Source organism: Globicephala melas, chromosome 2, assembly GCF_963455315.2.
Source record: "Globicephala melas chromosome 2, mGloMel1.2, whole genome shotgun sequence".
Lineage (NCBI taxonomy): Eukaryota > Metazoa > Chordata > Mammalia > Artiodactyla > Delphinidae > Globicephala > Globicephala melas.
The window spans coordinates 142709444-142722283 of record NC_083315.2 but is presented as its reverse complement, the minus strand read 5'-3'; the positions used below and the strand labels follow the sequence as shown (position 1 = coordinate 142722283).

General features: G+C 36.8%; 1 protein-coding gene across 15 annotated transcripts in view; it reads right to left on the bottom strand.

The window, feature by feature from the left end:
• GPHN (gephyrin) overlaps window positions 1-12840 on the bottom strand; it is a 623627-nt gene that overhangs the window by 237394 nt on the left and 373393 nt on the right. For all 15 annotated transcript variants that reach the window (XM_060294925.1, XM_030855270.2, XM_060294927.1 and 12 more), the window contains one exon: window positions 2331-2465. In XM_060294925.1, the coding sequence (XP_060150908.1) occupies window positions 2331-2465 (135 nt within the window). The remainder of the gene's footprint in view (window positions 1-2330; window positions 2466-12840) is intronic.

The following is a 12840-nucleotide window of genomic DNA, read 5'->3' as shown; positions in this document are numbered from 1 at the left end:
TTATTTTACTCATCTTTCATGTCCCTGGTGAAATGTTACTCCTTAGAGCGGGCTTCTCTGATCATCTCATCTAAGTGAGGTTTCCCTCCTTTTATTTTCTATCACTACACTTTTTTACTTCTCCTTAGCGTGAATTTCAATGTATCATTATTAAGTTACTGTAAAAGTATATTTATTATAATTTAAACAGTTATTTTAAATAAATTTATTTTAAAAATACCTATTTACTTCAATATACCATTGACTAAACTGTAAACTCCATGAGGGCAGAGATTATATGTCACTGATATAAAAGTACATATAAAAGCATCTAGTTTACATTCAATTAAGCAGTCTTATAATTTGAGACTTTTAATAGGAGGATTAATTTGATTATCTTCACTTCTTTTTAAAATATACAAACTAATTTTTCTATTATATTACTATTCTGATTTAACTGTAAAAGTTTAATTTTAAAATTACAACAAAGCAATAATTTTATCTTTGAGATTACATTCTGGTGTTGGTAAAAATTATTTAAAAGAAACAGAATCTTATTCCTAGACAAAAATACAGAAAAAAATTCCTGAAAAAAAAGATATTCAAATATTGTTTTATTTGAATTTACTGTCAATGTGAACAGCTAAGTGTTAACTATGGAAAAAATATCAAGACAAGCCACTTCCTCCCCTAAAATTTTGCAATAAGCAAATTAACTTAATGTAGAAATTTGGAGTGATTTTTAAAACTGTATTTAATATTCTCTTTGCAATTAAGATGTAATTGCAGAGTTTTAAAAAGGCTCAAGAACTACTATGTATAATTAAACTTAGCTTAAAATATTTATGTACACAGTATATCACTAAGAAAAAAATACTGTGTCTTAGATAATTCTGTATTCCCATCATTAAGGTCTTAATATTTGGTGAATGAGTAAATTTTATACTGGACTTAACATCTAGCTTTAATTATTCCCAGACTTTATAAATGAGTACAACTTATACTGTTGGAATTTAATGAAGTCAAATAAATTATTTTGTTTTAAAAATTTATAAGATATGGGTGAGATTCTTCTACCCAAATTATGTCTTGAGAACTCCATGTTTTCATTCAGTTGAAGATGTAGCTGACTGGCACCCCATGTATAAATGTATAACATACATTTTATATCTAGAATGTTTTTATAGTTTTTCTTTATTGAAGATTTAGGACGTCAATTTTTTTAAACTATAAAATTAATATCAGCTATTTTTGACACAAGTCTAAAAACAATGATATACAACAGTTAACACTCTGAAGACTTTGCTGAAAAGGTTGTACCATGGAATGTAAAAACAACTGCACTACACATATCAAGAATTGCTTGAGATTACTTCTAGTTAAATTCAATGATAATATTCATAAAACTCATAGAAAAGCTGGAATTGAGGAAGATAGCTATATAAGTCCTTAAATCTGATGACAGTGAAAAAGCCACAGTTTGAAAAATTACCTAGAGAGCCCTGAAATAAATTTACTGTATAGCCTGATATCTAACGTCATATCTTATTAAATAAGAAGGAATGTTACTGTTAAGCTTTTGATGCCAATAGTGGATCTATCCCATAGAAAACTTGAAAGCACAAATGACTAACTTTGCCAGGAAAGAGATATTCCAGGAAAAAGCATCACAGTCATAATTAGGTTTGCTACTCAATTTTTCACATACATGAAGATGTCAGGTAGCAAATAAATGTCTAATCCTTCCCCCACCCCCTTACATGATTCAGTACTTGGGAAAAATTATAAAAAATAAATACTAAGACACTTCCTCCCTCCCCCAAAGGTTGGCATTAAAACTTTCTTTCTAATCAATTTAGATTTGTTTCCAAATATTAGGCAGCAACATTCCAAGTTGAATATGTTTGAAAAAATTTGGAATGATACTAGAGCAGGGAGCTACCCCTGCCTGGACAAGTTAAAAAAAATCCCTTTGGTGATATTATTTTATTTTGTTAATCTTACTGTTTATTGGCCAGAAACACATTCATCCCCTGCATAAATAACTTCACTTCTATACTAATAAGTATGTTAAAAAGTAATAAGTCTACAACAAAGAAACAGGAGCTACACAAAGTAATACCTATCGCTGTGAGGTGGTAGGCATTTTGAATGAAATTTCTATTGCTCTATTGTTGGCCTAATACGACAATCTGTGAAACATTAGGTGGTAACTATGTTATAGCCCATTAATTTTTCATCGTGTTATCTTGCATGCAATCCAATCTTGACAAGCGGAGGGAAATATTGGTTGGTTAGTTTTCCCAGATTCACATAGCAGAGCAGGTAAGGTGCCAAGGAACTGTACTTACTTTTGGTGTTGGGCAGGAAGCTGTAGATAGGCGAGATGTAGCCTGAGCACGAGGAGATTCTGAAGGAGTAGTGCTGAGGGAGGCTGTGTCTCGTGGGAGCACCTGAACGCCACGAGAAATGATGGAGTCTGGAATCTGGACAAGAGGAACAAGTATGGTTTAATATGCTGAAAATACCAACAACATGTAAAATCAATACCCACATCAAACATTTTTTGAGGGGGGCATTCTTTGCTGCTGAGCTCTCAGATATTTGGTCTCACTCACTGTTACGTATGAATGCATCCAACAATTTGGGATAGGGTAGAAACCTTCAGATTTAAAATATTTTCCTTGGCCAAATAATATTTCATCAAAGCTTTTTTTATGAGGCAGTACAGAATTGTAGTGAGAAGTAAAGTGTTTGGCATTCATATACTGGCTCTGCCACTTAATAGTTATTTAATTCCTAGATATTTTCCATTTCCCTTTCAGATTCATTCTCCACCCTTCTTCACTCTCTCTGCTTGAAGCTAACCTGTATAGATAGAATCAATAAGCTATTTTGTGCTCTCTGGTTTCTAGCTGGGCTCAGCTAATAGGAGCCACTGTCAGGAAACTGAAGAGTTGTAGGAGAGTAAGGTCTGACATTTATTCCCCTGGCTCCTTCTCTACCAGGTCACCGTAGGTTGGCTAAGATCACAGCCCCTATCAGATGACCCTTGCCTTCGGCTCTTTTCTGGATTCCAATAGCAGCTCCCTCCCTTGCCCCATTAGGACTAGGAGTATTAATGATCCCCACTATTACTAGTCCCAGGGTGCTGCATCATGTTTTGTTGCTTTCCCTAAAATCTGCCCAAGCTTTTGTAAATATCATAGTCCTTTATTAAACTCTTTTCAATTATCCATTTAAGTATGCTGTGACTTTGCTGGGATACTGATGGATATATTTTTTTAACTTGCCATTTCCTTTACCTAAAAAATGTAGATAATGATAGCATTTACCTCACCAGATTATTGCTGAGGGTTAAATAAGATAATGTCTATAAATTATGTAACACTTACAAGTAGTTAATACTTAATAAATGTTGGCGATTGCTAGTTATTATACCTATCAATAGGGTAAAGACTGATGTAACTGAATATTACTACTGTAAAAACATATAAATGTAAGGACAAATAATGTGGATTATTAAAAAAATATTAATATTTACGTTGATTATAAAATTTATTATTTGGGGCTATGCATAATTTAGTTCATGTTCTGGGCTAGTACTAGTGAGTGTAGGTCTTCTAATCTCAAAATGACAACTTGACTACTTTCAAGCAATTATCATTCAATCAACAAATATTACTTACTATGTGAAAAGAAGAAAACAGCAGCCAGATTTTGTGACTAGAAAGGTGCTCTCTATCTAACACACCATCTCTTTCTCACAAAGGACATATTATTTTCATAAATGCTCTTTTATTTAGTTTCCATACCTACATCCTCAATACCAAAGGTACTGCCACCATTTCAGGGCTTAACAATTTATGTGATTTATGAACAATAACCCCATAACTAGGATGAAAAGCAATGGGAATTCTGAGAAGAAAAATAGCTCCATTTGCTATTATATTTGAATAGTGAATTGCAATAAATATTTTAAAGAAATGGAAGCAGTCTAATTTAGAAGAGCTATATGTTGTCACTTATATCTAATATAAAAGGCCATGTATTGGAAAGAAAAAGGTCAAATGCCTCTATTATATTTCACATAATACCACGTTTCTCTCTTTCACAGAAATTACCCATACTTATACTACAGTTATATGTATGCTAGTTTGATCAATGTCTATCTCCCACACCAGAATGCATTGTCATGATGATGGAACTGTGTTTTTGCTACTACTGTACATCCAGTACCTAATGAAGCATCTGCACAAAGTAGTATACATGTATGATATATATTTCCAGACTTACACACACACACACACACACAATCTTCATCCCCCCAATAAACAAAAGAGTAGGATATTTGAGGAAGAAGGTAACTTTAAATTGTGAGGTACATACTTTTGGGTTACTAGCCTGGAAATACAGAATTAACTATTGGAAATATGAGACTGGAGCTCAGGGAAAAGTTAGGGATTGGATATATACTTTGGGAATTATCACTGAAGGTGGTAGTTTCAGTCATGCAAATATTTCAGGTCACCCAAGGAGGGCATGTAAAAGAACAAAAGATGACGGTTCAAAATTCTAGGTGATATCCATAAGGGGTTAACAGAAGAAAAGGAATTAGGGGAAAAAAAGCCCTGTAAATGGTATGATGATACAATCTTGTTTTCCTTGAATAATCTGGGTTTATATCTATTATCCTGACTTTATTAAATAACACATCTTCTCACTTTCAGAAGTGTTTCAGTTTGGAAGATAAATTATTTGGTCTTCCTATCTTTAAGAAACAGAGACAAAAGAGGAAAATTAAGACAGAGTGAACATAAGGGAAGAGAAAAGAGAAGAAAGATGTTACAAAAGATGTTACAAAATATCAACTATTGGGGAGAACAGGAGTAAGGTGAGAGTTGAAAAGATGCCATTAGATCTAGCAATTAAAGAAGATACAAGTAAAGTAAAAAGAATAGAAACGAGTTGAGGAAGCAAGTGGGGATGACAAACCAAGGTAACTGGTGGAAAAAAAAGAGAGACATTCACTAATATTCTTTTCTTTGGTGCTTGGAATGAAGATCTATCTAATGAGAAAAATGGGAAGTAAAAGTGGGAAAGATAACTCTAGGAGCGTCATAAAAATCTGGAAAAATGCATTGATGACTGAAGCATGGAGGATAACTAAGGCATTGGCAAAGGAAATATCAACCATCATTGAGAATCCAGTTAATCCTGGCAACCATAAATTTCCAATTTCATTATGTAATATAGTGTGGAAATAAAACTTCACCCATCTCAAAAAAGAAAGTTATGCTACAGACAGAGACTTAGAAATTATCTGCAGAGATAAGATTGTGGAAGCTACAGAAATAGATGAGATCTGAAAGACAGAGACCTTATGGAAAGAATACAGCAAAACAGAAAAAGGAGAAAGAAACAGACATTAAAGAACAAGATAGAGGTGGTCATTAGTAACCTAAAAGAAAGCGATTATTTGATGAAGATAGATACCTCAATAGAGGTGGTAAAGAAAAAAGTTGGAGGAAAAGGATGCAGTGAATATGGATAACTCTGTTGTACAGTGTTTGTAATGTTTCCTTTTTGGAGATATTATGAACAATTCTTGTTCATGTACCATAATTCCCACATGCATTAATTCTAGGATATATATACTCAGAAACAGAATTGCTGGTTGTAGGGTGTGAATACTTTCTTTTACAAATTCCCAAATTGGTTAAGTCAATTTATATGTCTATCAAAAGAAAATGGTGACAATTCCTCTTACTCCACTACTTAGCTCTACCTAGTATTGTCAGTATTATTAATTCTTCTTCAAATGGGTTACTAAAAATGTCTTAATGTGTGTGTTTTTTAAAAGTCTTTATTGAATTTGTTACAAGATTGCTTCTGTTTTATGTTTTGATATTTTGGATGCGAGGCACGTGGGATCTTAGCTCCCTGACCAGGGATCAAACCCACATCTCCTGCATTGGAAGGTGAAGTCTTAACCACTGGACTGCCAGGGTAGTCCCCTTAATGTGGTTTTAATTTCTTTTCCCATCATTGTTAATGAGAGTAAATACCTTTTCATGTTTATCAGCTATTTAGATGTTCTCTTCTGTGAAGTCCCTATTCAATTTGCCCTATTTTTCCCTTATTAAGTCATTCATTTTTTATTGAATTGTTACATTTCTGTATCTATTCTGGATAACAAGTCCTTTAATCAGTTTTATATGGTGTAAATATCTATTCCTACTATGTAGCTTGCCTTCTTTATCATGTATTGTGATGAACAGAATATTTTAATTTAAATTTAGTTAGCTCTATCAATATTTTCCTTTATAGTTAAGTGGTTTTTGTGTCTTAAAAGGAATCCTTTCTGAGTGACATCAGTAGAAAGGTAGAGTAGGTAATGTCAATAGTCCACACCTCTACTAAAGAAGTGAATAAACTAACAAAATCTGTCAGAATCAACTTTATCAGAAATCTAGAAACTAATCAAGTTTACAGCAGCCAGGTGAATGCTTAATCAAAACCCCCCACAAAACCCCCCAATTGATCCCCTACTATATAGCTCAGTGATGGCCTTGAAGACACAGCCCACATGTCTGGTAAAGGTTCTGAATACTGAAGGGAAACAAACCTTATTCTCAAGGGTTGTGGTTGTTTCAACATGTCTGGTAGCTCACTGAAGGATACTCTCAAAGGGCTTTCCTTTATTTTCCCTATCTTGGAACACTCCCATGGCTCAGGCAACTAACTGGAGGGGAGGTTATCCAAATATTTAAAGTCAAACATATTAGCCACTGCTGTCTGGGCAGTGGATAACAGGTGGAATGAATAACAGATTAACTTAAAAACCTGGGAGGAAAGGCCATGTAATGAGATGCTTTCAGGCATAAGAGCTTTGAAAAGCTCCCAGATATTCCTGAGTTCCAGGAGGTCATGATTATGCCCAAGGCAATGCACATCCTTAGAAGACTTCACCTAATGTTTCACCTCTTGCTGAACTAAAGATTTTGCACAAGTAGGAAGTGAAGATTAGGCAGAGTAGTAAACTGCCTGGCTGAGCATTGAAGGCATGCTCCAATATACAAAAAGAGCTCATCTGCAAAGAATGGGAGATTTTCCTTTTCTGTATATTTATATTTTCCAGGCATTTAAGGAAATTATGTCAAATCACTAGCTGACTACGAAGCTAATGGAACAGAGACTTCAGTGGCCACACACAACAAAGAAGAACAGACTTGACAAAAGTAGTTCAGATATTTGTAGTGAGGTGGATGGACCTAGAGACTTTCATACAGAGTGAAGTAAGTCAGAAAGAGAAAAACCAATACCGTATGCTAACACATATATATGGAATAGAAAAAAAAAGAAAATGGTCAGAAGAACCTAGGGGCAAGACGGGAATAAAGATGCAGACCTACTAGAGAATGGACTTGAGGATACGGGGAGAGGGAAGGGTAAGCTAGGACAAAGTGAGAGAGTGGCATGGACATATATACACTAGCAAATGTAAAACAGATAGCTAGTGGGAAGCAGATGCACAGCACAGGGAGATCAGCTCGGTCCTTTGTGACCACCTAGAGGGGTGGGATAGGAAGGTTGGGAGGGAGGGAGATGCAAGAGGGAAGAGATATGGGGACATGTGTATATGTATAATTGATTCACTTTGTTATAAAGCAGAAAATGACACACCATTGTAAAGCAATTATACTCCAAGAAAAATGTTAAAAAAAAAAAGCAGTTCAGAAAAGTTAATCAACAAACAAACAACAACAACTATAACAAGCAGTAATAACATACCCTGGGGACGGGAGAGAATTTGATTTCCAGAGTTGCTACTAGAAATGTTCAAAGGGCCCAGTTTTCAACAAAAAAATTATATGGTATGCAAAGAAACAAGAAAGTATGACCCATGTATAGGAAAAAAAAAAAAAAAAAAGAAGAAATAGAAACTGTTCTTGAGAAAGTCCTGACACTGTGCTGACTAGAAAAAGCTTTTAAATTAACTAACTGAAATATATTCAAAAGCTAAAAGCAACCATGGAAAAGCACTAAAGAAAGCATGATAATGATGTATCATTAATAGGGAAAATCAATAAAGAGGTAGAAATCATAAAAAGAAACCAAATAGGAATTCTAAAGTTGAAAAGTATAACTAAAATAAAAAATTCACTACAAGCGTTCAGTACAAGATTTGAGCAAGCAGAAGAAAGAATCAATGAACTGAGGAGCAGAAATAAATAAAGAATAAAGAAAAATGAACAGGGTTTAAGAAACATGTGGGAAAACAATAAATGTACCAAGATATGCATAATGGGAATCCCACGTAGAAGAGAGAAAGAGGCAGAGAAAATATTTGAAGAAATAATGCCTGAAAACTTTCAAATTAGATGAAATACATGAATCTACACATCCAAGAAACTCAACAACCCCAAGATGGATAAACTCAAAGAGATCTACAACTAGATATATAATCAAATTACTGAAAGTGAAAGGAGAGAATCCTGAAAGCAGCAAGAAAAAAGCAACTCAAGGGATCCTCAATAAGAATTGTAGCTGATTTTTCAACAGAAAGCAAAGGGGTTGGTTGGCAGTGGGAAGACATACTCAAAAATGCTGAAAGAAAAATAATCTGTCAATGATAATTTTTCTGTCTGGTAAAACTACACTTCAAGAATGAAGGAGAAATCAATACATTCTCAGATAAACGAAAACTGAGAGAGTTCAGTGCTAGAAGACCTGCCTGACAAGAAATGCTAAAGGGATTCCTTCAGGCTGAAATGAAAGGACACTAGACAGTAATTTGGAATTCATATAAAGAAACAAACAACACTGGTACTCTACATAGGTAAACATAAAAATAACTATTAATGTATATTTTGGGTCATGAATCTGTATTTTTCCTATACAATTTAAAAAAAAACTACATAAAAGACTAATTATAAATCTGTGTTGATGGGCACACAATGTATACATATATAATTTGTTAAAATAACAATATAAGTGAGGGAGATAGTGAAAAGTTTTTGCATAATATTTAAACTAACTTGCTATTAATTAAGACTAGATTGTGACAAATTAAGATGTTAACTGTAATCTTCACAGCAATCTCTAAGGAAATAATGAAAAAATATTTGGTAAAAGAAATGAGAGGAAAAACAAAATGGTACACTAGAAAATATCTATTAATCAAAAAAGAAGGAAGTAATGGAGGAAATGACAAACAAGAACAACAACAAAAGACACTGAAAAAAAACAGTGAACTGGAAGAAATCTTACCTTATCTGTAATTACATTAAATATAAGTGGATTAAACTACTCAATTAAAAGGCAAAGACTGGCAGAATAGATTAAACCCCCCCTCAAAAAAACAAAACAAAACAGAACAAACCCATGATCCAAGTATATAGTTTAGATCCAAAGACCCATATTGGTTGAAGGTGAAAAACTGGAAAAAATATTCCAGACAAACAGTAATCGAAAGAGAGCTGGAGAGGACGAGGGGAAGGTGGTGGAAGAGTAAGACGCGGAGATCACCTTCCTCCCCACAGATACACCAGAAATACATCTACACGTGGAACAACTCCTACAGAACACCTACTGAACGCTGGCAGAAGACCTCGGACCTCCCAAAAGGCAAGAAACTCCCCACGTACCTGGGTAGGGCAAAAGAAAAAAGAATAAACAGAGACAAAAGGATAGGGACAGGACCTGCACCAGTGGAAGGGAACTGTGAAAGAGGAAAGGTTTCCACACACTAGGAAGCCCCTTCACCGGCGGAGACTGCAGATGGTGGAGGGAGAAATATTTGGAGCCGAGGAGGAGAGCACAACAACAGGGGTGCGGAGGGCAAAGCGGAGAGATTCCCGCACAGAGGATCAGTGCCGACCGGCACTCACCAGCCCGAGAGGCTTGTCTGCTCACCTGCCAGGGAAGACGGGGCTGGGAGCTGAAGCTTGGGCTTCGGTCGGAGTGCAGGGAGAGGACTGGGGCTGTCGGCCTGAACACAGCCTGCAGGGTGTTAGTGCACCACGGCTAGCCGGGAGGGAGTCCAGGGGAAAGTCTGAACCTGCCGAAGAGGCAAGAGACTTTTTCTTCCCTCTTTGTTTCCTGGTGCGTGAGGAGAGGGGATTAAGAGCGCTGCTTAAAGGAGCTCCAGAGACGGGCGCGAGCCACGGCCAAAAGCGTGGACCCCAGAGATGGGCATCAGACACTAAGGCTGCTGCTGCCCCCAGCAAGAAGCCTGTGTGAGAGCACAGGTCACTATCCACTATCCTTCCGGGAAGTCTGTGCAGCCCGCCACTGCCAGTGTCCCGGGATCCAGGGACAACATCCCCGGCAGAATGCACGGCGCCTCAGGCTGGTGCAAAGTCATGCTGGCCTCTGCCGCCACAGGCTCGCCTGCACTCCGTGCCCCTCCCAACCCCAGGCCTGAGTGAGCCAGAGCCCCCGAATCAGCGGCTACTTTAACCCCGTCCTGTCTGAGGGAAAAACAGACGCGCTTTGGCGACCTACACGCAGAGGCAGGCCAAATCCAAAGCTGAGCCCCTGGGAGCTGTGAGAACAAAGCAGAGAAAGGGAAATCTCTTCTAGCAGCCTCAGAAGCAGCGGATTAAAGCTCCACAATCAACTTGATGTACCCTGCATCTGTGGGATACATGAATAGACAACAAATCATCCCAAATTGAGGAGGTTGACGTTGAGAGCAAGATTTATGATTTTTTCCCCTTTTCCTCTTTTTGTGAGTGTGTATGTGTATGCTTCTGTGTGAGATTTTGTCTGTATAGCTTTGCTTCCACCATTCGTCCTAGGGTTCTACCCGTCCTTTTTTTCTTAATTTTTTTTTTATTTTAATAACTTTATTTTACTTTATTTTTCTTTCTTTCTTTCTTTCTTTCTTTCCTTCCTTTCCGCCTTTAGACAACGAATCATCCCAAATTGACGACGTGGACTTTGAGAGCAAGATTCATGATTTTTTCCTCTTTTCCACTTTTTCTGAGTGTGTATGTGTGTGCTTCTGTGTGAGATTTTGTCTGTACAGCTTTGCTTCCACCATTTGTCCTAGGGTTCTATCTGTCCATTTTTTTTCTTAATAATTTTTATTTTAATAACTTTATTATATTTTATGTTACTTTATTTTCTTTCTGTTTTTACCTTCTTTCCCTCTTTCATTCCTTGCTCCCTCCCTCCTTTCTTTCTACTTCTACTAATTCTTTCTTTGTACTTTTTCTAGCTTTTATTCTGAGCCGTGTGGATGAAAAGCTCTTGGTGCTGCAGCCAGGAGTCAGTGCTGTGCCTCTGAGGTGGGAGAGCCAACTTCAGGACACTGGTCCACAAGAGACCGCCCAGCTCCACATAATATCAAATGGCAAAAATCTCCCAGAGATCTCCATCTCAACACCAGCACCCAACTTCACTCAACGACAAGCAAGCTACAGTGCTGGACATCCTATGCCAAACAACTAGCAAGACAGGAACACAACCCCATCCATTAGCAGAGAAGCTGCCTAAAATCATAATAAGTCCACAGACAACCCAAAACACCACCAGAGGTGGACCTGCGAGCCAGAAAGACAAGATCCAGCCTCATCCACGAGAACACAGGCACTAGTCCCCTCCATCAGGTAGCCTACACAACCCACTGAACCAACCTTAGCCACTGGGGACAGACACCAAAAACAACGGGAACTACGAACTGCAGCCTGCAAAAAGGAGACCTCAAACACAGTAAGATAAGCAAAATGAGTAGACAGAAAAACACACAGCAGATGAAGGAGCAAGATAAAAACCCACCAGACCTAACAAATGAAGAGGAAATAGGCAGTCTACCTTGAAAGAATTCAGAATAATGATAGTAAAGATCATCCAAAATCTTGGAAACAGAATAGACAAAATGCAAGAAACATTTAACAAGGACCTAGAAGATCTAAAGATGAAACAAACAACAATGAACAACCCAATAAATGAAATTAAAAATACTCTAGATGGGATCAATAGCAGAATACCTGAGGAAGAAGAACGGATAAGTGACCTGGAAGACAAAATAGTGAAAATAACTACTGCAGAGCAGAATAAGGAAGAAAGAATGAAAACAACTCAGGACAGTCTCAGAGACCTCTGGGACAACATTAAACTCACCAACATTCAAATTACAGGGATTCCAGAAGAAGAAGAGAAAAAGAAAGGGACTGAGAAAATATTTGAAGAGATTATAGTTGCAAACTTCCTTAATATGGGAAAGGAAATAGTTAATCAAGTCCAGGAAGCACAAAGAGTCCCGTACAGGATAAATCCAAGGAGAAATACGCCAAGACACATATTAATCAAACTGTCAAAAATTAAATACAAAGAAAACATATTAAAAGCAGCAAGGGAAAAACAACAAATAACACACAAGGGAATCCCCATAAGGTTAACAGCTGATCTTTCAGCAGAAACTCTGCAAGCCAGAAGGGACTGGCAGGACATATTTAAAGTGATGAAGGAGAAAAACCCACAACCACGATTACTCTACCCAGCAAGGATCTCATTCAGATTTGATGGAGAAATTAAAACCTTTACAAACAAAAGTTGAGAGAGTTCAGCACCATCAAACCAGCTTTACAACAACTGCTAAAGGAACTTCTCTAGCAAAGAAACACAAGAGAAGGAAAAGACCTACAATAATGAACCCAAAACAATTAAGAAAATGGGAATAGGAACACACGTATCGATAATTACCTTAAATATAAATGGACTAAATGCTCCTACCATACCAAAAGACACAGACTGGCTGAATGGATACAAAAACAAGACCCATATATATGCTGTCTACAAGAGACCCACTTCAGACCTAGAGACACATATAGACTGAAAGTAAGGGGATGG